General features: G+C 39.8%; 1 protein-coding gene across 1 annotated transcript; it reads right to left on the bottom strand.

Moving 5' to 3' along the window:
- Nucleotides 1-1,723: 1,723 nt before the first annotated feature.
- Nucleotides 1,724-16,087, bottom strand: chrm4a (cholinergic receptor, muscarinic 4a). Its single transcript, XM_042061701.1, has 2 exons — nt 15,739-16,087; nt 1,724-3,596 (listed from the first exon to the last, which is right to left on the bottom strand). The coding sequence occupies exons 1-2, from the start codon at nt 15,791-15,793 to the stop codon at nt 2,110-2,112; spliced, it is 1,542 nt and encodes a 513-aa protein (XP_041917635.1). The 5' UTR covers nt 15,794-16,087; the 3' UTR covers nt 1,724-2,109.
- Nucleotides 16,088-26,857: the final 10,770 nt, after the last annotated feature.

Genomic DNA, 26,857 nt, shown 5'->3' with positions numbered 1-26,857 from the left:
TATGATTACAATTTTCACAATAAATTAAGTTAAAGCTGCTGCTAATTGCTTTCAGATTAGATGATTATCTAACTTTCACATGCTCAAAAAGATTAAGGGCCATATTTTAGCAATCTGAAACACCTAGTCAGAGACACAAGGTTTAAAGACATTTAGGGCATGTCCAGACCACATTTGCTAATTTAACGGTATGCTTTTGTGATCAGACACCGGGCACATTGTTCAAAAAGGGTTGTTCTTATGTTTCTTAATCAGTCATGGGTGTGTTTTGGTCGTAACATCCTTCAAACCAAAGAGAGTGATATCTGTCATTCCCATTAAGAGCCAGCAATGCAGCGTGTCTGTATTTTGACAGTGAGCACATCTGAAGGAATCTGCTTGCATGATTTCACTAATACTAAGTATAAGTATATATACTCTTTTGATCCCGTGAGGGAAATTTGGTCTCTGCATTTATCCCAATCCGTGAATTAGTGAAAAACACTCAGCACACAGTGAACACACAGTGAGGTGAAGCACACACTAATCCCGGCGCAGTGAGCTGCCTGCAACCACAGCGGCGCTCGGGGAGCAGTGAGGGGTTAGGTGCCTTGCTCAAGGGCACTTCAGCCGTGCCTACTGGTCAGGGTTCGAACCGGCAACCCTCCGGTTACAAGTCCGAAACGCTAACCAGTAGGCCACAGCTGCCCATACTTGCTTTACTAAAACCTGTGTGTGACTAGCAGAGTGCCTACATGCATCGGCACTCGCCCATTATTTGAACCCATAGGCCAACTGAACTGAAACTAACTTCACATGGTCTCATAGGCAATGACAAAGCAGTTCTACACAGTTATTTAGATTCAATATTGACTGACAAGGGGGTACAATCTAAAACATAGCCTGAAAAAAGCTAAACTTACCCCAGAATAAGTTTGTATGACTGAATGAAAACCCTAAAGATATTCATCCCGAAAATGAGTCGTTACCTGGGACTCGTGCTTAAGGGCTGCTTATATCTTGTCTTTACCGCTGTGATTAATATGCGCTTTTCTCCATAGACCAGGTTTTTCTTGGTCAGTAGTGTAATGATTTTTAGTGGGTGTAAGATAGCGATTTTTGGATCATGTGCCTGACCACATCTATTTATTTTTTTCATTGACACACCCATGGGCGCAATGGAAATGGAGCTTGGCACCACGTTGCACCGAGTGTAAGATGGGCCCTAAATGTCTTTGGGACTCCTGGGCTCTGTTGATTATTATGGTTAGAGTTTCAACATGATTCAGCTGAATTAACAAATCAGCAAGGTTGTAATGAGATTGAAATCCCTTTCTCCATTTGTTTTGTGTATCTAAGCAAGTGATGCTAGCATTGCATATAGCACCTTTAAGTTCTTTTGTATCTTTCCATGTGTTTTGTTTGTGTAATTCTGAAATGTTATTCACTTCAGAATAAAGATACGTTCCAATGATTTTGTACGGTTAGACCCCTAATAATGTCATGTATGTTAAGTATTTTGCCAAGGTTGTAATAGCACTCTCACACACGCACGCACACACACACACACACACACACACACACACACACACTCACACATATATATCCTGAATGTACTGTATGTGTGTATTGTTTGTAGTGTGTGTGTGTGTGTGTGTGTGTGTGTTTGTGTGTGTGTGTGTGTGTGTGTGTGTGTGTGTGTGTGTGTGTGTGTGTGCGTGTGTGTGTAAATATCCACTGTATACTGAAAGCTTCCATTTCACCACAGGTCACAACTAAGCATAAAATTATTTCATTTAGATTTAAATGTCTGGCTAGTTGTAGATTGGTGATGGCCTTCATTTAGAGTGGCTGAGCAACCTGACAGCAATTTGAGAGAGGTTTTTTTCACTACCTAAATTACATAACAGAATAATGTGGACCTTTTGTTTGTGATCACACTGTTACACACCATGCCATTTCAGCTTCATAAATTGTTCCTATCCAAATGTCTCTGTATGTCCGTGGGTAGTATTTTCTGCTCTTGACATTCTGAAAACAATGTTGTCCATGGCGCTCATATATGCCAGCAAGGTACGGTGTATGGAACAAGTCAGCGACCCCAATATTTATTTCATCCTTCCCTCCAGCTTATCTAGTGCCAATATTCTTATACTGACACATAAGAAGATTCTTGAAAGTCTTTTTGAATGTGGCATTGCACAAAGCGTAGCATGCGGGATTGATGGTGCTATTCACATAGCAAAGCCAATATCCAATGGCCCATACTGTGTCAGGCACACATGACTGGCAAAATGTGCTGATGAGGACCATGACATTGTATGGTGTCCAGGTGATGATAAATGCCAACAGAATGGCAAAGATGGTCTTAGTTACTTTCTTCTCCCGTGCTGCCATCTGTCTCTTCCTCTTTACCTGACTTCGGGCGATGCTGGCAAATTTCCTTGCCACCATTCTGGGCCGGTTCACAGGAATGGACCGAGCCTCACAACTACTGTTAGGTGGGACAATCTCAATGGCAGTGATGCACTCATCCCCTGCCTGCTTCGTGACTATCTTAATTTTGGACCACTTGGATGCTGAGTTCAGTTTGGGAATAGGGGTAGGGGCTGCAGCAGCAGGCTCAGAGGTGATCTCACTGTTTGCCCTCTCATGGGTGTCCTTCGGGGCAATGCTGGCAGTGCTGGAGTCATTGGAGCTTTCCTTTTCCTCTGGTGGAACGCTGGATTCAGCCTTGGTTGAAACAACAGACTCTTCAAGCTTGCCATTCTTCAAGGTATCACTAGTGCTGCCGGTATCTTTGCTGGGTTTAGGCAACTGATTGTTGTTATTCTGTTTAAGAATGTGACTCTTAAGTAGTCCACCAGTCTTGAGACCCTTCTTTTCTGTCTTGGACTCTGGTTTCTGTTTGGACACTCTGCTCCGGCTCGCTAGAGAAATGTGGATATAGAGCACAGTCATGATGATCACTGGCAAGTAGAAAGCAGCAATGGCCGTACCAAATGTGACCGCAGGGTTGGAGAGGAACTGTATGTAACACTCTCCTGGCTGAACCGTGCGTTCGCCCACAATGAACTGCCAGAACAAGATTGCCGGAGCCCACAGGATGAAGGATAGTATCCAAGCAGCTGCAATCATCAGACCTGCCATCTTGGTGGTCCTCCTTGTTGGATAGGTCAGTGGTTTTGTCACACAGAAATAACGGTCAAAGCTTATGATCAGCAGGTTCATCACAGAGGCGTTGCTAACTACATAGTCCAAGGCCAGCCATAGGTCACAGATCACAGGACCCAGGGGCCAGTAACCCTTGATAATATAAACTGTGTAAAGGTTCATGGAAAAAGCACCAATGATGAGATCTGCACATGCCAGGCTAAATAAGAAGTAATTGTTGACTGTCTGAAGATGTCTGTTGACCTTGATGGATAGCATTACAAGGATGTTGCCCACCACTGTAACAAAACTGAGGGAACCTGTGACCAAGGCAATGAAGATCATCTCAACAGTTTTGTATGGGCTTCCAGAGGCATCCACAACGGCACAGGATTCGTTGCGGCCATTACCGTCACAGGTGAGGTTGGCAGGGAAGGCATCATTGGAGACATTCCTAAAAGAGCCTGAAAAAAACATATAGATGACTTAAATCTTTACGTCTTTGTCCTGTTTATTACAAAAATAAGTCCTTTAAATTTGCATTTAGTTAATGATATTTTCCTTTTAAGCATAATCAGTGTGGATCAAATATAAATTACTCATTACACTGCATTCAGTACAACTGATCTGCAATGTTCAGAGAATAAGACTGAACTATTGCAGGCATGTACTTAACTTGTCTGTAACATCAATATCTGGATTTCCATCCAGCTTTTTAATGCACATTTGAACCATTTGAATAAGAAATCCTGACTGGAAACATCTTAAATGTACAGTACATAAAATCTTTTAATGTGAATCAAAATGTTTTTCACTTGAGTGGGGTGGATTAGCTCGCTATTGTATAATGTTACTAAGGTTGATGGAAACAGTTTCTTTGCATTTGTCAATAAGGTGTTTCAATAAAAACTGCCCTGACAATGTTATGTTTTGATCCCACAGCTGTTCACAACTCCTTTCTTGATTTGGAGTGTGTACAATTTCAATTCACACACACAGGGGATGGAACATGCACAGAAGTGCAAACTTTTCATGGATGCACTTAAAATATGTTAATGAGTTGGAGGGAAACCCAGCTAGTGTAATTATTCCCTGAAGCCATAATTTAGTGTTGCAGGGTTTCATATGTAGGACTCCAGTTCTTATCTTGTTATGTTATTGTTATGTTATTGCAAAGTCACCCAATCCCATGTACTGATTTTGTTTTTCATAGCCATTAGATTGAGTCCAGAATGGAAACAGACAGCAGTTAGGGTTAATTGCCTCCAGTCAAAGCATTTTCATTCCTGTTGGATTAACCACATGGTCTGCATGGATGACTCTTCATTTGGTTTTCAAAGAGATTAACACATCACAGGCAATATGCTTAAACAGCTAAGCAGCTCAACACCAACTGCAGTTGTTTCTGCCAATGGCATTGCTAATTACATAAGCAATTCAAACACCATTAGAAAATAAACATTTCTTTTTGATCTCTCATGAATTTCCATAAAAAATACCCATATGCTTGTTCAATGGCAAGGCAAAGAGCTGGAAATATAAACTTGCAGCCAACACTGGTAGAAATTTGACAGTACATGTACGTGACACATCCAAATTATGCATAATTTTCATCTGATGAATATTAATATTTTTTCACTCATGCTACCCCCTCATAGAGCAGATTTGCTGAATAAAATATTGACGGTTGCTTTTTTTTCTTCATGTAGGAGTGCTGAATATATTTCAACTGGTTTCATCATGATTTGTGCAGCATAATGTTTTGAAGAATTTTTGAAGCACCTCCATACAAGTTCAGCTAATACTGCAAAAATATATAGCAACCTAATGAAAGATTTATTTTTAAGAATAGTTTTTAATGTTCACTTAAAGCTTGATTGTTCTTTTGGCCTTCCTCCTGACATAACAAAACCATATAACACAGGTACAATATTAGTGCATACAATGTCAATGAGCATAAACTTTCCCTCCTTTTTAATCAGCTGATATCCATTGCACATTTTAAAAAGTCATCTGAAGAACATATTTATAATTCTGAAATATCAGACAGAGCCAATCCAGGCAATCCAAAAGTAAAATAACATAATAATATGTAAGGGCAGACTTAGATAGGTGATTGCACAAGACGCAGGCCAAAGTGCTCAGCTTGACTAATATTGTTTCAAGATATTCATGTACTTTGACTAACATTGTGGTGGCAATATGAAACATGTATTGTACTTTTCAATTCACTATTCACTGTTCACTATTCAATTCACAACAAATCCACTTTGCTGCAAATAATGAATGTGCAAATAATGTAGGCCTATAGCCTAGTATATAACTTGGTAACATAATACAGCCTCCAACAGCTGTGTATGGTTTATCTCATTGTTTTAGTTGTTTTTGATATATTGATAGCCTCAGAAAATATGACTGTCACTCCTTTGGACTTGAAATGTTGATTCACGTTGCTTTTTCTCTTGAAGGGCTTTTCAGAGCCTGGATGTGAAGGAAAACATGCCCTTTGATGATAGTTGTGTGACATTTGTGAAACCAATGGCTACATTGAGCCTTTGAACACTGAGTCAAAAATAGATACAGACAAGGTTGATTGAACTCCTGTCATAAGCACTCCACCACCGGCAGCCATGTAATTCGGCCTGGAGGGGACTCATGATGACAAGTGAAACAGGAGCGGAAATATAGATTTTTTTGGGGCTGTTGTTGGCATCGTTTCTATTATTTCCAAAAGTATCTAATGATGATCAAAATTTCTGTGTCATAAATGAGCAAGTAAAAGATTATCTGATTTCCAAAAGACACAAAGTTAAAGATGACAAGTCTTAATTATTTTCATCTTATACAGTTTTAACATGACACAGAAAAGAGCCCAAGGCAAAGGTTTGGGCACCCTACTGTACATGGTCATTCTTAAAATCATCCACTTTAGCAAATATCACAGCCTGTATATTTCTTGTAGCCGCCGCAAAGAGTCTTTCAATTTTTTTTGGAGGGATTTTCCCCCATTCTTCCTTGCATAGGTGGTTTATACAGTAGTTCTATGGCTATTAGATAGATAGATAGATACTTTATTGATCCCCAGGGGAAATTCAAGTATATTTTGCATGCACTACTTGTGTGAACGTGTGGTGTTTTGAAGTGCATTGGCTCTGTAAAGTACAAAATAGGTTTTTATGTTGACATTTAAAATGTGAAAGTGTATTGCTTCTCACAGTCTTCTACCTGCAAAATCTGTGTGTAGTCCTGGCTCTGAAAATGAAAAACTAAGCTAGCTAATAAACATGTTGCTTCAAGGTCATGGAAGAGATGGGTGCAATTTGATTGGCTGTTGAGCTCACATGTCGACAGCCTTTCTCAAAAATCAAAGTTGTTCTCATACTGTAAATTTACATATGCTGGCAGAATTTGTGATATATTGGACAGTTTTTGGAAAATATGACTGATCATCCAGAAAAACCTTTCTGCTGTTTAGGGATAGTGCCTAAGTGAAGTGTGTGTTTGCCCTTTTTGAATAACGGTTATCAAATGGACATCTTTTTTTCAATCAGATTGAAATTAATCTGATTAAAGATTTCAACCAAATTGTTTACATGAACGCTAAATAAACCGATTGGCATTTAATCTGTGTTTTACTTGGAACAAGTAAAGCTCCTAGTTGTATTGCCGCCATGGAAAAACGAATTTGTTTACGTCATTGTGCATTAATATAGTATAGTATATATATACTCTTTTGATCCTGTGAGGGAAATTTGGTCTCTGCATTTATCCCAATCCGTGAATTAGTGAAACACACACAGCACTCAGTGAACACACAGGGCCAGATGTACGTACATTTGCGAACGTAGCGTTATCAGCGTCATGGACACACCACAGATTGCGAACGCTGTCAGACCCAGGTTTCTGTCGTATTTATCAATCATTCAATCCTTAGTGTAAACTGCGCCTTTCTCTTTAACGTTTCGAGATCATGAAATAATACCATACATGATAAGATGTAAACAAGCAGGGAGATAATGAAGATCAGTAGTTCTACTCAAACTACTTGTGCACGTAGGCTATGGAAGATTGGTCAAATCTAGCAAGTAGGAAAGTTTAAGTGAATGACGTGAAAGTGAAAGTGAGACATTCGAAAGGTCAACGAAAGTTAAGGTTGATTTTGGTAGTAGGCTACAAATACTTTCACCACAAAAACTGGTGCTCTAAATAGCGATTCTGTTTTCTTTGAAAGGTTCTCTTATTGACGCATTGAACTGCAATTTGGATTAACACCTGCTTTTATAAGGCGGAAGTATTTAGGCGCAGAATAGACGTGCGCTTTCAGGAGCAGTCTTTGTACATACCGCGGAATACATAATTAGGCGCTCTTTACTCTTCCCCTCCCATCTTTTTATGCTAAACCAGAGACTTTCTAATGTGGAGACACAGCACTCAAAAAATACTCTATAGAAATGCATGGGGCTAGTTTGTCACGCCAATATGGCCGTTGTCTACACATATCCCACCCCTTCCTCGGCAAAACGTCGACATGTGAATACATTGAGCCAATCATATGGTGTGTTGTGAAGACATCGTGCCAATCATGTGTTGTGATCTCGCCGCTGGAGCAAGATTGGTGTCGTGAAGCCTTGCGCACGCGCAGTTCGTCCCAAAGACTGTGCCCGATGAGTGCCCATAAAACGTTGGTATATGGCCGCCGAGTGGAGGGACTTGCCTAAAAGGACTTTGGCTAAACTCCCACTTTCCCCTGGATCCTCCCATGAATGCATATGCATGACATGACAAACACAATCTGCCACTTTCAGCTCCCGCGACAGGCAGTTTGCGCTTTTACATCATTGCGGCCTGTTTGTACATACCTCGCAATGATTTTACACGCACATTGCGAAACAAATACGCCTGAAGTGAGCGCAAAAGCGTTAGTACATCTGGCCCACAGTGAGGTGAGGCAACACACTACTCCCGACGCAGTGAGCTGCCTGCTACAGGGGCGCTCAGGGAGCAGAGGGGTTGGGTGCTTTGTTCAAGGGCACTTCAGCTGTTCCTACTGGTCGGGGTTCGAACCGGCAACCCTCTGGTTACAAGTCTACAGCGCTAACCAGTAGGCCACGGCTGCCCTCATTACCACGTATGGATCATCTGCACAGAAAGAAGAAATGTACTCCAACAATCAGAGTATCTATTTACATGGGTAGATTTTTCAATCGATCAGATTATCAGAATGGAGTACACCACGTCTCTCGATTTGTTTGTTAATTTAGTTGGATCGGGCTGAATCTGATCGGTTGACATATTTACATGAGGCATTTTTATCCCGAATGAGCTATTACTCTGTTTATAATCAGATTAAGTGTCCATGTAAAGAGGGCTAAGGATAACTGAAATCTACCAAATGACCCTGAGGGGTGTTTCACAAAACCTACAGTATCTAAGGGATTAAGATGGGATTTTTTGCAATCCTGTCTGAATTTAGCCTTCATTTGGTTTTACAAAAGCAGACCACCATGTGATTTTTAAGAGCTTTATTCCATTTGTATACTATTTGCTTTTTTGCTATTTGCTAATTTATTAATAACATCACAGATTGTCTGCTTAATACCATAGGGTTATAATTGTGATAGCCTTATAATTATTAATATATAGTCGTTGTTTGCTTCACTTTTTGATATGCTTGATAATTAGCCTACTGTAGTAGTTCACTAGAAATGGAGAGCAATATTTCAAAGGTGTTTTCAATGAATTTGGTTATAAAGACAATAAAGTCATGTATAGTCATACTATGTGTATCTTTACAGTGGCATGTGTTTTTCTTAATGACATCACATGCCTAGATGAGGAAGCACTCACACGTGGGTGCATACGTAAATTTGCAATCAGTTGGTCCACCACGCATACTTTCGCTGTTGTACAGAAATAGACGTGTTTCCCCATTCAAAAAAGAAAAACTTTACTTGTTAATGTGAATGACGTTATTTTCTGCATCTTTTTAATTCCAGCCGTGGGTTAATTCCAGCCGTGCGCACATATCCTGAATTACTTACACCTGGCTTGTCCTAGTTGCTCCTACTCATCTTGGATTGATGTTAATTAGGATGACCAGACAACACTAGGTCAAGCCTCGCTTTAATCACTTATCTTGGCTTTCTTAATTCTGCCTGTGAAATAGCCCTCTGATCAAAGGTTTAAATTCATGGGTTTCGTGACCAGTATGCCATGGGGCAGCCGTTAGCCTACTGGTTAGCACTTTGGACCTGTAACCGGAGAGTTGCCGGTTCGAACCCCGACCACCACGGCTGAAGTGCCCTTGAGCAAGGCACCTAACCCCTAACTGCTCTACGAGCGCTGCTGTTGATGCAGGCAGCTCACTGTGCCGGGATTAGTGTGTGCTTCACCACACTGTGTGCTGTGTGTGTTTCACTAATTCACGGATAAATGCAGAGACCAAAAAGGGATCAAAAGAGTATTTATACTTATATACTTACTTAGGTCCCTTTCCACAGGTGTATTAATCAAGCACCATGCAGTCTGCATTGACAATCAAGATGCTTGATTTTATACACCTGTGGAAAGGGACCTGATGAAACCCATGAATACCCTGGAATGTTTGGCCACAAGTTGGCACACCCGTGTCATGTTTGATTGTAATTAGTGCCTTTGTATAAATTGTCACTGAGATTTATAGTTCTTGTGAGATCAAGTGTGTTCAAAGTCTGATAAAGAAGTGAACAATTAGTGGTTTGGTTGATACCAAGCCATGGCCAGGCAGACCAAAAAAATTACGCCTCAACAGCTAGGAAAATTGGTCAGGATGCAAAGAAAAACCCTCAAGCTATTTCAGTTGAAATACAGGCAACTGATTCAAGACAATCCACAATAAGGAGGCACTTTACACTTTACACTTAACAAAAATATGCTGTACGTTTGGGTTGCCTGAGAAGCCATTACTGAGCCCATGCCACAAAACAGCATGCTTACAATATACTGTAGCAAGCAACACACCTAGACAAGCCTCAGAACTTCTGTAAGAAAGTCATTTGGGTGGATCTCTGATGTTTTGGAGGTTTGTGAGTGTCAAAGGTACAAGGACTTTATGAGCCCAAAAGCTGCGCCTAGTACGCACTTTCCAACATGACAATGATTCGAAGCACAAGGCCAAGTCAACCCTTCAGTAGCTATGCATTCTTCTAGAAAAAGAGTACAAACATGCAAGACAACCCACAAGAGATCTGGAGGCCTTTTGTAAAGAATAATGGGCATCTCTACCATCTGATAAAATAAAAGGTAGTCTTCTTATTCACAACTGTCACTAACAACGGCAAGCCGTCATTGATGTTAAAGGGGGCAGTACACAGTATTAAATAGTAAGGGTAGGGTAAACATTTCAACAGATCACCTTATCATTATTTTCTTTCTGGCTGTTTTGTTTAATGATTGCACTATTCTGTAATGATTATGTAATGGATTCATTTAAATCCCATTAAAATAAAAGTAATTTGTTTTGCCTGATCATTCCTGGTTTTTTGTTTTTTTAAACAATGTTCTGCCAGGGTATGTAAACTTGTGACCATCACACTAATAATTACAGTGAAGAGCATCAACAATTTAATATTTATGGGAGACGACTAATCTCAAATAGACTAAACGCAGGCAGCCTAAAAAGCAGTGGCTGTTTATCCAGGCATGTCTGTTATGTGAAGGCTAACCTTTGTTTTACTTTACTCTTCAATATTCTGAGGAGGTCCTTTCTTTGCAGTAGACAGAATAAATGGGATGTTGATGATGGCATAAAATCACTTTATGTTTAGATTCAGTGACACTATTAGGTTTCTATCAGACAGGAGATTGTATTAACATGGGTTGATAGAAAAGAGGAAATCCACACCAAACTGCTGTTCATCTCTGTGCTCATGTTACACAACACTTCCTACAATGACAGTGTGACACCTAGTGACAGAGAGAGTTATTTGAAGGAATCAGAAGAAATTATATTACATGTCACTATGATGGGCTTGATTAGTTGTACTGCCAAGGATGTGGAAATCATTGCATGCAGTTTTGCATACAAAATCTCCATAATCCTCAGGAAGAAAATTGTGTTGTCCTCCTGTTCATAAAAATAGTACTAGTAAAGTTCTTCCACCAGGGGTGAGAAGATGAAAGAAGAAAAATTAAGACTGCATCACATACACTGTGTGTGTGTGTGTGTGTGTGTGTGTGTGTGTGTGTGTGTGTGTGTGTGTGTGTGTGTGTGTGTGTGTGTGTGTGAGTGTGTGTGTGTGTGTGTGAGTGTGTGTGTATTATATCAGACGTTTGCCTGATACTAGTAGGCAAACACTTTGCATATTGGAAGATGGTTAAAGCAAGATGATCTTTCTGATTAAAAATCATACTAGGCTACATCATCTTAGAACTGAGCAACAAAATGCAGCAAAACAACAGATGGTCTGAAAATATGTGCATTCATTATGCAGTGGAAGAGAGAAACAGAGCAAAACAATCCAGTGGGTTGGGTCTACTGAAATGATTCATTAACATCAATTTACAGACAAAATAGGTGGTGTACATGATGTTAGTATTATACAATAAAAAGCCATTGACATCACAGTAGAACATAAAACAGGGTCCTTTCACATGTAATCCTCATAGGCTATAAGATACCATTACCTGTAATTGGATTAGCACAGGTTACCACTGGAATGGTTTGTTGTCATGGTTACCCTAAAATCAAGCATGTTGATATTTCCGACAGATTACTAGCAATGCCAACATTGTGCCTATTTGATTTTAATGGTAGGATTTTAATAACTGATGTTAGCTTACTAATTGTGGCATCTGAAATAAGAGACACAGCCTTACATCAGAAGGAATTATTTGCTGCCATGAATAGATCAAATAACCAAATTCATAATATTGTGTGAGTGAAATAACATGTTGATTCCATAGTAACCATGGTAACAGCGCCATATACTGCTGAACCAGTAAAAGTAACCGATGGAATGGGAACCACCCCTTCTACAGAAAGCCAATGGGGATATCAACTGATAGCACACTAGCCTACAATGACTGTCATTGGGTGGTGGAAATTGCTTAGCTGTAGCATGGGAAAACATTTTACATTTGGTAGGAGAGTAGCCAAAAGCATCAGTATATTGATGCACAATCCCTCTGAATATATTGTGAATTCATTATCCAAAGCCAAGCCTGAGCTGTGACAGAGAAGAAGCCCCATAATGTGGCTAATTAAGCTGGTGATACAATAGCACAAATAGCAGTTTGTTACAGTATAGCTGAAAACATCCCAACCACCAACACACTGCTTTGATACAAAATACAAAAATCTCACAAAATACAAAAATCTCAGAGACACTACTGGTATGGTTTAGAACTTAGAATTATGATGGTACCATACTATCTCAACAAAATGGAGAACTGAGTGACTATGCAGAATTTCATATGTGGTTTCTCAGAGTACTTTAAGCATGAACTTCCATCCAACATTTCTCAAATTTCAGAACATGGCAGAGCATGTGTATAATTGAACTTACAAGGCTGTATGGAATTTCTGCAAATAGTTGACAGTGAGTTATAAAAAGGAAGACATGAAATAGTGATGTGTATTGATTTGGTACTGCCCTGCACCCCTCTCTAATTTCTACCTTTCTCTGTAAGCAATAGCCTATTTTTATTACTACACTTTCAGACTCAATGGCAAATTAAATGAGATAATTTATTAGGCTAAATTGTGCATTGGCACAATGCATTGTAAGAAGACATGACAGAGAGACTAATTGAAGTGAATAGATTTTTCTAAAAATGATATGAAACTGACCAAATGGGAGTAGCATTTTCTTGGTTATTAGAAAGCAAATCATTAAGTAAAAGACTAACAGATGATGTAAGGCTTTCATGAACAGACTACCCGCAGTCCAATCCTCAGTGAGAGAACAGTATCTTTGCTGGTTTATTTCCAAAGTGAATCTCACAACCGTGAGTTATTGAACTGTGTAAATGATTTTTGCATGGTGCGCAGTTCAAATTTCATGCTGAATTTCAGGCAGCCCTTTTGATGTGGCCTCATGATTTGTCAGTCTCTATACTAAACTCAGATGATTCAGGAGGTCATATGAAATAATAAACCTAAAATTACACTGTTATGTTTCATATCCAAAATGTTATGTTAAAATGTTGACCCCCATGAGCATATTTATAATGATTATCTGATAGATTATTTGTCAGTTATCATTATGAAAACTTGGGTCTTGAAGTTACGGGTCTTATATGTAACTATGCCATCTTTAGAATCTCTGTTATGTCTGTGTAGTTAAAAAGCATTTCACCATGATTTAACATTACAGATTTTGTAACCTATTAATTCTCATTATTTTCAAATAAAAAATACTCGATATGTAATTTCACTCAGGTAAATGTAGGTAGATTGTGTAAAAACAAAATATCCCAATGTTTATGCCATTGGTCATATCCTCTGAAAATCATGCAGTTCAATAATAAGTGAAAAGAGATTCATCTTGTTCACAATTTCAAGCCATCACCTTAGGGAACTAGCACACTTTTCTGCTTCTGATACATTCGACTATCCTGTTTTCATTTATTTTCTTGTGCAAAAAAAGCAAAATAATAATTGAAATCTTGCTCATAATCATACTGGTGAAATGTAAAAAGCAACAACAGCAAGTGAAATTTGTTGTCTTTATTTTAGTAACTATTTTAGGTCTTACACTTGAAAAGATCTTTTTTTTAGCAAAAAAATGAAAACTCTCTAGAATTCCCTAAATAGTAAATTTCCAGACATTTACACTTCTCTTATGTTCCCTACTCTCTAGAAACTCAGGTAGCTGTCACCTCCATGCTCTCCAGGGTTTGAGAGGGCACACAACATCTGTGTCTAGCCCTGGCAAAGCCATTGGAACACGACTGTCTCATCAGCGCAGCTTCTCTGAGAAAAGTAGGTTACAGCACAAATGGATGGGGAGGGCTGCCGCTGCCAGGGAAAGGGGCTAGACACTGACACCATTAAGGGGTGAGGTTTAGCCATTTTGTGTCCGATAAACCCCACTGGATGCAGCACAGTGCACAGATGGAATGTTACACATTTATTATTTGTTTATATGAACACTGGACACTGAGCACACATCATGCCCATTGTACATTTGCACAACTAAACATTCACCTCTACCTGCATGTGGTTACAATACCAACAGTGGTGTCAGATGTAAATTGGTTCTGTTTGTATTTGAAAAATAAGTTGTGATTTGGAAATAGGTGTTTTTCCCCCAAAGTGGTTTGAACTGAAGATATTTTGATGCTTTAACTAGAAAATGGAAACCGTGCAGAAACTCATTATGAAAATACCACAGAAGGAGTTCTTTCATAACAGAGCTGTAGTTCCCGAACAGATCCCATATTCCCTTACATTGGTGCCATCATGGCGCTGAAAAATTATGGTATACAAGTATTACTGTATTACTGATTGTGATACTGTATTACTGATACTGAAAAGGCAGAGGTCTGTATCTATTATTTCCTGACAAACAATATATCCCACCAGTAATACCAATGTTTCAATCTATCTAGAAGTTGAGAAACAATGGGATATTTCTTTTATCACTAAATAGTATCTCTCTTAGGAAACATACACTGAGACAAATATAGTTTTGCATGCAGAATTACACATATTTGATATTAAAAGGGACTAAAGTCACTATTGCAAAGGGTGGCAGAAAATATATGGTTCACTCATTTCTCATTTCTGTTGTTATAGAGAAAAAGGCATATTCATTTACATCAGTCCTAGGAACATGACCAAAGTGACTTACATATGTCAGCTATATTACAAGGGATTATGTGGGGGCTAAAATAGTCCAGAAACCAATTTCACTAGTTAAAAATGTTATTTAAATAATTGTGACCATGAAGTGCATCTTATTCAACAATTTATTAGACTTGGTGTATACAGGTTACATCGTATATGAAAGGTGTAGTTGTGCTGTTAGTTGATAGATGCAGGCTAATAGATTTGAAAGGAAAAAGAACATCACTTAAGTGCCTCATGCTGTGGGATGTCTGGTACTTCAGCTTTGACTATGAACAAAATAAATCCCTATCAGTCTTGGCCATGCAGCTAACAGTAACGCAGCTAAGTATCTAAACAAACTATCTAGCCCATATCTATATAAACCCATATATATATGTCTTCTGTTCTACCCACATTGTTGATTGGTTATTCCGTTTGAAGTTTTCTTACTTTGAACACTCGCAATCAAAACCAGGACACATGACTGCCTAAGGTTGGTAACCTATGCTGAGATATTAGAAATACTGAATACTGATTTCAAGAACACAGATTTAATATGTTTACTACAGTAGTTAGTCAGTTGTCTAATGAGATGAAAAATATCGTCTGACAAAGCACTTGCAGCTAATTATCAATTATTTTTTCTCTATTGAGGTAAGCTATAAGAAAGTGGAGTTCAATGCTTTTTTGAGTTCGTTTATGCAAATATGTAGTACATTTGAGCACATATTTCTTACAGGCTAAAAGAAAAACGAAAAGAAGTTTCTTGGGTAACCATGCATGAGATATCTTACCGTTTTGGTTCCACGGCACAAGACCGTCAATTCCGGTGCTATTAGTTACATTCATGTTGCATGATTATGTTTCCAACCTGACAAAAATCCCTCCAATTTTATCTCAAAGAAGTTTTTTTCTGGCAGCTGGTACAAGCGTTGTCCTCATTTTGGGTAATGTCATCATATGCGTGACTTCGACACGTTACATGTGTTTATAAAAACAGTTTTTGACGAGAAGTCATGTTATAGCTCTCATCAAGGAGATAGCCATTCCGAGTAACTGGTAACCGAGACACTCCAAGACGCAGTGTATGAAGTTTATCTCGAAGGCGTAGATTTCCGCTCTGCCAGATGTGTTCCACATCTGCGTGAGTCGGTCAAATGTTTTCTCTTCAAGATCTGCAGGAACACACATGCTTGAATGTCAATGATGTCATGATATTCCGACCAATCACATGGGAGTTTCTCTTTCTGGAGACCGTTTTGAATAGCTTAGACTAAGATATTGAAAATTACCATGGAGCCTACAGAATATAGGCCTGAAATATATAACGCATGTAGGCATAGGCGTTTCAGGCAAGTAAATCACTAGGAGACACAGGCACACTGGAATGATGTTATAATTTGTTCCGTGGTTTCTGGCCCCGAGCCATTAGCCTAATTGACAGTTTTCCTCTTAGATAATGACAAAATAGCACATAATTTACGACTCTGGATAGCTTGCTAACTTGTCAAATAGGGATTGAAATTGTCGCTTCAGCACCACAAACTGTGGACAGCTCCTAGAGCAACATTGACTTTTTTTCAGTGGTCGGTGTGCGTCTATGAAACCCACACGTGCGCTCTAGCCTATACAGGGCACATTTTCTTCATTGTCAGTCTGAAACGTTCAGATTCCAGAGGTGCGTTCAAATTTGCAAAGGCGAACGTTGGGAACAGTTAATCGGAGTTTTGGTTGATTTGACGTCAAAAAATCTAGACTGGAGTAACTGAACATTTGACACCTCCATAGTTAGGTATGGTGCGGTGTGGAACTTCACCCACCTCAGGGATTTTTGGAATGGACCACCCTGCTGAGTCCTCGTGTGACTGGCAGTGGCTCTCCAGTCATGTGTGCGATGGTGGTCACTGACCATACCTGCACTGGCGTCAACTACCCCTCACCATGCCTTAGTTCAGTGTTTTTCAACCTTTTTTGTGCCACGGCACACTTTTGACACTTAAAATGTCCCACGGCACACTAACATCCTGTGTGAAAAAAAAATAAACATACCATAGCCTAAAATGTCAAATAATACACAGATATGGCCTTATTATGGCTTCTATGCAAGACCTGCTCAATAAAACAAGCACCCTCTGTTTCATTTGTAGGTGACTATATCTCATTTAATTGTTGTTATGAACTGGATATGTGATGATTCTGTGAATACTAGATATGGGGCCCCTGTTGTACAATGCCTGCATACCACAAATAGTGCAATCATACAATCAATGAGAGCATGTGGTTATAAATTCTTTGATGCAACAGTTGCTTTTCTGCACCAGTGAGTGACACTTGGGTAATTTTCTGCGGCACACCTGATGATCTCTCACGGCACACTAGTGTGCCCCGGCACAGTGGTTGAAAAACACTGCCTTAGTTATGCTGCTATAGCATAGTGCTGTCATGAACTTTTCAAATGCCACGCCGTACAACCCCACCCCCTCTATCTCTCCTCTCTCCCCTTCTCTCTCTCTCTCTCTCTCAACTCTCCCTCTCTTGCCTATTCTCACTATTCTCACTTTTCCCATACATTGACTTATTTGTGGCGGCCCACCACAATATCAACATTGACCACCACAATGCAAGAATCATAACCACGCTACGCTAATTTGTTAAAAACTGTTGAATTCAAGTTAATTCTGCAAACCTACCCCCACAAATAGAATTTAGCTCTGTGGGAAACACTGACCATCGATTATTTATTGATATTAACCATTTTGATTTTCAGTAATACTAACCCACTCTACAGTACATCTCTCTCTCTCTCTTTTTTCCCCCTTACCTCACTTGTGAGGAATACCATCATCAGTCATCACCTGAAGTCCCATCCCTATGACTGCCCTATCATCGCCTATTACTGTCCCCCTACCTGGAGTCCTGGTATGATGACTCTGCCCGGATTCCTGGCCCATACTGCTGACCCACCACATGCCCTATGACAACTCCTAATCCCCTGGACAATTCCATTTCCTACGCTGGACTATTTGAACTTTCTGACACTAAATTAGGATTAATGCATTATCATACCGGATACGTAATCATCCCACCTCTTGTAACTTTCACCTCAGGTGGCTTTAAACACCATGTCCTATTCTTCACACCGGACTAACTTATGCATTTGTCATATATACAGACCTTACTGTCCGGTATTTGACCCTAGGCAGATGGGTCAGGGCCTTGAGTCGTGGATCTGCTCGAGGTTTCTTCTACAGTATCTCCAATTCTAGGGAGTTTTTCATCGCCCCTGTTACCCATGGGCCTTCTTTTCTTTTCTTTTCTTTTTCTCTGATTGTCTAACACTCTGTAAAGCGCCATGAGACATTGTAATGTTTTGGCAGTCTATAAGTACAATTAAATTGAAATTGAAAAAAATTTAATTGTGTGTAGGCCTACCTGGTTACCACTTGGTTACCGCCCTCAAAGGCCCACAAATGCCCGTATTTGTGTGAAAAAATCGCAAACAGTCTGCGGAGGTAGGCTAGTTCGCTGCAAACATAGTTTGGAACTGAATGTGAGCATAGATATATGGATGTGAGCATGATGATGGTAACAATGCAATTACTGTTACAATGGAATGTTAACATCAAATTGTTCACATTTGCACAACATGTTCATCAATAACTGTCTAATCTAACTGAAATGGGGACCATTGCACTATATGGATACAGAAGAAAATGTTGCAATAGGCTAAGAGAGTGTTCACAGACAGACATACACTTGAACCAATACTGTCCTGGCAGAACACAAAGCAGAATAAATAAGATGTTATTCACCCATTTCACCCCAACCCCCCAGCACTGAATTAAGTGGGCAGCTTCTTACATAAATGGCTCTTTTGGCTCAGTATAAACGCAGCATACTTAAAACCTCTTAAAGAAAACAGAGATGAAAAGTAGCTCTTCCTAAAACTTCCCATGAGACCAGTCCTATTATCTCATCACAGCTGGTCCCTTACCATGGTTGGTGTTGTCTGCAGGGTGTGTGCTGTCCTAAATTAAATTAACGGATGCATTAATTAATCTACTTCATGTCATTACCCAATCGAGTCGTATGCACACACAACCTGTGTGCTATTTGATAAACAAACACATGAGAGCACACAGTTGGTAACACTCCATAATAAGGTGCCATAATAAATAGGAAACTAGTAATTACCTAACCCTTTGTTAATTGTTACTAACATATCTATTTGGCACAAGTTAATAGTTTTTTAATCATTAATTAAATATTAGTTGTTTGCATAAAATCTGTATGTTAATGTTTTAGCAAATCTATTAACTAATATTGTATTAATATGTGTTAATAGTTAACTAAATGTGTTTTTGGCACTAATTAACAGTTATTTCTTGCATCATTTAAATGTTAAATGTTTATTTGCAAACAATATGTTAATAGAAACGTTAATGACTTATTATTATTTAACTAATTGTTATTAAACTGTGCTTCTGCCTATCCCAATATGAACCGCTCTCCATAGGACCCTTACAATAGATAGATAGATAGATAGATAGATAGATAGATACTTTATTGATCCCCAAGGGGAAATTCAAGAAAAAAACACAGAGCTACCTTGACATGCTGCCACTGTTGTCGGCGCCGGTACCGCTTGCAATAAAGTTGGTTAAGCTTAATTAATATATTAGTAGTATATAGCTATAAGCGTGGGGCCCCTTATAATAAAGTTGGTTAAGCTTAATTAATATATTAGTAATATATAACTATCAGTATGGGGGACCCTTATAGTAAAGTTGGTTAAGCTTAATTAATATATTAGTAGTATATAGCTATCAGTGTGGAGCCCCTTATAATAAAGTTGGTTAAACTTAATTAATATATTAGTAATATATAACTATCAGTATGGGGGACCCTTATAATAAAGTTGGTTAAGCTTTATTAATATATTAGTAATATATAACTAGTCAGATGGTGAAGGGACTGAGACCAAAACTGGCTTATCACATTTATTCCTTTAGGAAAAGTTAAAACAAAACAACAAGTAGTTGAATGGGCTATATGACATGCATCATTCCTATATCATCACTGTCAGCCCTACTAGCAAGGGAGACATGCGACATGGAATGTTCAGGTGCACAGAACAACAGTTTATTAATATTCTGAGACTCACTAAACATTCACAGACGTAGACCATACGGAGGTAATGCATACACATAATGCTAAACTAAATGTACATTAATTTCCTGCTAGACTGAATTGCACTTTCCATGCACACTAAGCTAAACTACACTGAATGCATGGAAAGTTGCTAGCGGAGTTTACAGCTAGTCACGTTAGACTCAGTGTGTATGAACTCGTGGTCATAATGAAAACATTAATAAAGGACAAAACGCAGCAGAGCAAAAGTAAGCAAAAGTGTAAGTATAATGCGGTGCAGTCAATAAGCAAAACAAAATCCTAAATGGTGTGGGAGAGACAGAGCGGCGGTGGTCAACCACCCGGTTTCCTCTGAAGCGTTTTTAAAAGCCCAGACCAGGAAGCAATTAGTGCGACTCCATACACCTGCGCCCAGCTCAACTGTAGGAGACACAGACGCAGCACACAGACAGGAGGAAGAGCCAGGCAAGGCCGTGACAGGCAGGTAATCTGCCAACCAATGGAAACGTTAATAAACTAAGGTGTCCCAGACTATTATCTCCCTGAAAGGAGATCTAGGTGGGTGTGATTAGGCTAGCGTTTCTGGCCAACTATATTAAGTGGGATGATCAATTTATCATGATATACAGTAGGCAACTGTGCATGGCTGTAATAGAAATGTGAATCCTTTCTTTATTGTAATCTTTCCATTAGATAGCTTAATGTGAGGATGCCAACACTACTGTGGGCATCTGTGGACTGCTGGTTAAGGAATCGGACTTGTGACCAAACTGGCTGGTTCAATCCCTGACTGGTAGGAAAAATGTGGGTGGGGGGAGTGATTGAACAGCGCTCTCCCACATCCACATCCACAGATGAGGTGTCCTTGAACAAGGCATCTAACCCCCAGCTGCTCCCCGGGCGCCAGATTAAGGGCTGCCCACTGCTCCGGGTGTGTATGTGTGCTCCTAGTGTGGGTGTCCTAGTGAGCTCACTGTTCTGAGTGTGTAAATGTGTGTACACTACACCCGGATGAGTAAAATGCAGATACATTTCCAATAGGAACTTCCAACAGGACTATACAGTATAACTTAATTTAACTTAACTTAACTGAATTACTACAGCCTTTATTTGGTTAATGGAGGTGCAAATTATTTTCTTTGGTTATTGTCTGCGATTCACATTAACTGTAGGTTATCACCGCGGCGCCAGTGCATTACCAACTTTTGTGCTGTCGCCACATTTGAGTCCCATGTTTTTTGCCTGCATGGATGCACGATTGAGTGTGCATCTAAATGTAACAAGCCTCAATACCTAAAATTCTTGTAGCAAACTTTAAGCACTGTGTAACCATAGATTAAAGATATTTTCTGCTTTTCCCATTGGTAAAACCCACACACATACCAGAAAACACAGAGAAAACTGATCAGTCTGAGGCTTAGCACTACAAATAGACTTCAGGTAAGTTAGTGTACCTGTTCAAGTGTGTACTTTTATATTGAGTACCCATGTACAGTTCAGGTGGGGTCAGTTCAAGGGTGTATGTGGTACACAAGGTGATATTTTCCCCGTTGCCTACCCTGAGAGGACATCACCTGCGATGTCGACGAGGACTTGTGGCCAGATCTGAACAGAAAGCAGGATACAGATCCCCACCCCACCCCACCCCGCGCGCGCACACACACACACACACACGCACGCACGCGCACACACACACACACAAACACACACACACACACACACACACACACACACATACATGTCCCCCCTTATGCAGACTAGAGGCAGCGATTGAAGTTCCATTGAAGTCTATGGCCATAGCTCAGAATTTCACCACATATGCTAAGATCTTGGTTAGAGTTAGGAATGTGAATGTTGGGCACGTTTTCATGATCCTCAACCCCTTCTGACCATTCCAGGTACATATTGGCATTCCAGTCTGGAGAAAATCAACCTTTTATCAGGCTTGTGCCTGTTATTTATTCTGCTGCTGTTGGCCGGTTGCTACGTATGCTCATCAATTGATCCCTAGGGGAAATTCAAGGGATTCCAACAACGTTGTTGATGGTGCAGTGATACATATAATTGGTGGAAACGGTGGCAACATGTGTAATACCCCACCCCCTACAAATTCTCTGCCACAGCCTATGTCTAGCTGTGTCAACATTTGTTTTTTCTAATTTAAACCACAAATAATTAATGCTGGCATAGTCATCAGCAAAAACCTAAACTTATTGTAAGCAAATAAAACGGTTTACTTAAGCCAACCAATATTTGCCATTATTTGTGTGTATTAAATATTTAGCCAAAATTAAGTGTCAAAACATAAATAGGCTACCTATGTGATTTTTAAGTTATTGCCTAACAATATTGTTTGCCTGGCTCAACAGTAACGTGGGAACCAGAATTCACATCCTACCTGTAGCCTACTTTTGAGTAAAGTAGCCTGAGTCTATGAGTCACAACAATAGTTTTTGACCCTAAATATTTACCGGTATGTATATAGTTACTCTACATCGAGAGACCATTAGGAACATGACATCAGTTAATAGTTTCAGGTAAATTTGCACGGGTTTATTTGGTATTTCCACGTGTTGAACTGCACGTAATCAGAAGCAATAGGGTAGGCTCACCTAATGAGGGAATCAAACCTACAACGTCTTAATATCAAGTCACCTGCGTTAACCACTCTACTATTCCATTAATGTTCTTGCTTCCAGTGTCGCAAGCCAACACTCGAATTAACATAGGTAGCATGAATGAGCCCAGCAGGGGAGTCAGTCTTTTAATGAACTTTAAGGCAACAGCATAGAGCAATCTTTGAGTCACGAGAAAAACAACTTTGTGATTTTTGGTTGGACTCCTGTCCTATCCTTTGATACTGACAACATCAACAACCGGAAAAACGAAGAAGTTAGCCAACTATGCTTTCTAGACCAGTATTTTTCAACCTTTTTTGTGCCACGGCACACTTTTGACACTTAAAATGTCCCACGGCACACTAACATCCTGTGTGAAGAAAAAATAAACATACCATAGCCTAAAATTTCAAATAATACACAGATATGGCCTTATTATGGCTTTTATGCAAGACCTGCTCAATAAAACAAGCGTCCTATGTTTCATTTGTAGGTGACTACCCTATATCTAATTTAATTGTTGTTATGAACTGGATATGTGATGATTCTGTGAATACTGGATATGGGGCCCCCGTTGTACAATGCCTGCATACCACAAATAGTGCAATCATACAATCAATGAGAGCATGTGGATATAAATTCTTTGATGCAACAGTTGCTTTTCTGGACCAGTAAGTGACATTTGGGTAATTTTCTGCAGCACACCTGATGATCTCTCACGGCACACTAGTGTGCCCCGGCACAGTGGTTGATATACACTGTTCTAGACATGCACCCCAGGAAAGTTTTGATTGAGCACACCCAATTGTTGCAACAACAATTTTGAGAAATACACCTCAGGGACACCTCAAGTCACAATAGATAGATAGATAGATAGATAGATAGATACTTTATTGATCCCCAGGGGAAATTCAAGGTCTCAGCAGCAGCATACATACAACACAAACACATTCTTTAACAGCAGAAAGAGTAATTAAAGTATATAATATAAAAACACAACTAAGCAGTAAGGACAGTAGAAGATAAAGAATATGCTAAATATACTAAAATACAAATTATACTAACACTTAATACAATATATAAAAATATACTAAAATACAAATTACAAAAATACAAATTATACTAACACTTAATCTAAATCAATTCTAAAAACAGTATCCACATAGTGGTGATTAATAAATCAGAGGCGCTTGCAATGACTGAGGCAGGGACTGAGCCTGTGATTCTCTGTGCATAGTAAGGTATGGTAAGGTGCTCTAAGGTGCTCTGTGTGAATGAGTGGCATGGTGGTAGTGCAATGGTGATAGTGGTCATGGTGATAGTGCAAATGAGTCAAATAAGTCAACAGTGCAACAATGCAGAAATAAAGTAAAGTAAAGTCTATATATCTATATATTTAACTATTTAAGAAAATGTATAAGTGTGGCCACAGTTCGGCTGTGGCATGGAGGGGGGGGGGGGGGTATGCATATGTGCTGATGTGCTAATATAGCACGCAAACAGTGAGGCATAAAGACAGTGGTACAAGTGGCTAGTGGACAGACAGTACCAAACATGGAGGGGGTGAAGAGGCAGACAGACTATGCAGAGAAGTCTATCTCTCCTCTTCCCTTAAGTGAGGCATTGAACAGTTCAATGGCCCTGGGGACAGACGACTTTCTCAGTCTGTCAGTTGTGCAAGGCAGCGAGCGAAGTCTCCAGCTGATCAGGCTCTTCTGCTTAACAATAGTGCTGTGGAGTGGGTGACACTCATTGTCCAAGATGTTGATCAGTTTGTTCCGGGTCCTTTTGTCAGATAGTGAAGTGATGCACTCCAGTTCAGCTCCAACTACAGAGCCAGCTTTCCTTACCAGCCTGTCAATTCGCCCCACATCCTTCTTCCTTGTGCTTCCTCCCCAGCATACTACTGCATAGAAGAGGACGCTGGCAACAACAGACTGGTAGAACATCCTGAGGAGCTTACTGCACACATTGAAGGACCGCAGCCTCCTCAGGAAGTACAGCCTGCTCTGCCCTTTCTGCCCTGCCCTTTCTGCCAATAAAAGGTCTTCATACATCTCTGCAAAAAATAATGCTGGCCTGTGATATGAAAGGTAAAAAACAAACCAATGGTTTGAATGACACTTGCATTGTCATATATAGGCAATCAACATGTTGTTTAAAGAGCACAGCATTAGAGGCTGAGTTCAAATACAGTCTCAACAACCTTTCACCAGAATTGCAGATTGTGCCTTCACAAGAAGCAATACATGTATGGTCTTATTTTCATAACGTTGTTTTACAGAGGGTCGTGTGCTTCTTGTGATACCATTTGTCTCACCTGCCATGTGACACAGACCTCCATCTGACTGGATGTCTCAGAGAGTCAAGTGGGAGTCATGATGCAAGTGCACAGCGTTTACAGTGTGTGGGCAGGTTTGACCCTGGAGGATTGGCCGAGGGAGGACTACACCGTCAGGAGCCAAAAGTGGGTGGATGTGTGCTTCCTAGTAGTATAAACACGCAGGTCAGCTGACCCCACAGCTGGTGTTGAGACTCATTTCGATCCGAGAGGGGGTGGGAGAAGATCTTTGCAAGCAGGAAAAAGGAGTGCAGTGCATACAGAAAAAAGCTTAAGGCTATGTGCTGCTGTATTTAGTGGTAAGCTATGTGAACATCGCCCACACTAAGAATACTGACAGCTTTTTATTTCAGGTGCTCAACTTTCTCTTTGCAAAATCTCATATTTAAATTATGTATTTACATTTTAACGTGTTTTGCTAATTTGGACATACTTCATTATCTAACTTTCCCTTTCCTGTATAAAGAAGTATAAAGAAGTCAAGGATTTCTTTCATGGAAAGAAGGCATTAGGTGATGACACATGCACCTCATACACAAAAGACTGAATGCACTTCACAAAATAAACTCACCTCAGTGACAAAAGACAGACATAATATACTTTCAAGGAGTCAGTGGCACTGATATCGGTAAAATCAGCCATTTATTCACAACCCTCCCTACTAGTGTCTGGTCAGATAGATTGCTCAGAGTTTAATACTGATCTTAGTTTAGGCATCATGACATCATGGCTCTTCTGGAAGCAGTGAGGCATCGTAGCTATGTTTTAAGATATAACTCTATGCTCTATTTACACCAAGAGAGGCATCACCATGGACACCAAAGTCATCAAGCTGACATGTTACTTTCAACCATCGGATATTAGCCAGTTAGAGATAATTGATTGGACTGATCTATAGAAGTGACTGATATGTACTGTAGAACTGCATTCTTTGTATAGAAATAGGCTAGGCCTACTATACAAATACAATTATTATTAACAATTAGTTATTCATCATTTTTAGATATATATTATGCAATTTTGTTTTGTTTTGTTATATTAATATTTTAGGTGTACTGAAAGATGCTTTGTAGCCTGTAAAACTAGATGTACCTCAGAGCGGTACAAAATATGACTGCCATCCAGTCCTGCACATTCCACAAAAATAAATCACGCCATAGGCTACAGAATTACTCGACGAGGCAGAGGCGAAGACCTCCACAATGCGAAGCAGATCAGATGTAGCCTAATGTAGTCTTTGTTAGAATTAATAGTAATAGTAACACGGTCATATTTGCAACAATTAACCACGTTACCCAATGAAATAGTTTGCTGATCTTCGCCTCTTTGTTGTTCATCCTCCTGCAAGATAATCAATGGAGTCGGTGGATCCATGGGTGTAACTGTCTAGAATGTTAGTTCCGCCTTTAGCATCAGCGCATATCATGGTGAGAAATGAATAATTGTATTATCCGTTCAGCACAGGGCCCACAGCAGGGTCCAGGGTCAGCGTTACAGGGGCACTGACCCCTGTTGGCCCGCCCTTAGAACCGCCCCTGCTTGTGAGTGTGTGTGGGGTTGTAATGGTGTGTGTGTGTGTGTGTGTGTGTGTGTGTGTGTGTGTGTGTGTGTGTGAGTGTTTATGTATGGTGTGTGTGTTCTATGTGTGTGTGTGTGTGTGTGTGTGTGTGTGTGTGTGTGTGTGTGTGTGTGTGTGTGTGTGTATGTGTGTGTGTGTGTGTGCCTGCTTGCCTGCATGTGTGTGTGTTTTTATGTGTGTGGGTGTGTTTATGTATGTGTGTGAGTGTGCGTGCATGCGTGCAT

This window comes from Alosa sapidissima, chromosome 14, assembly GCF_018492685.1.
Source record: "Alosa sapidissima isolate fAloSap1 chromosome 14, fAloSap1.pri, whole genome shotgun sequence".
Classification (NCBI taxonomy): Eukaryota; Metazoa; Chordata; class Actinopteri; order Clupeiformes; family Clupeidae; genus Alosa; species Alosa sapidissima.
Note: the sequence above shows the minus strand (reverse complement) of the source record. Positions and strands in the feature narration are given on the sequence as shown.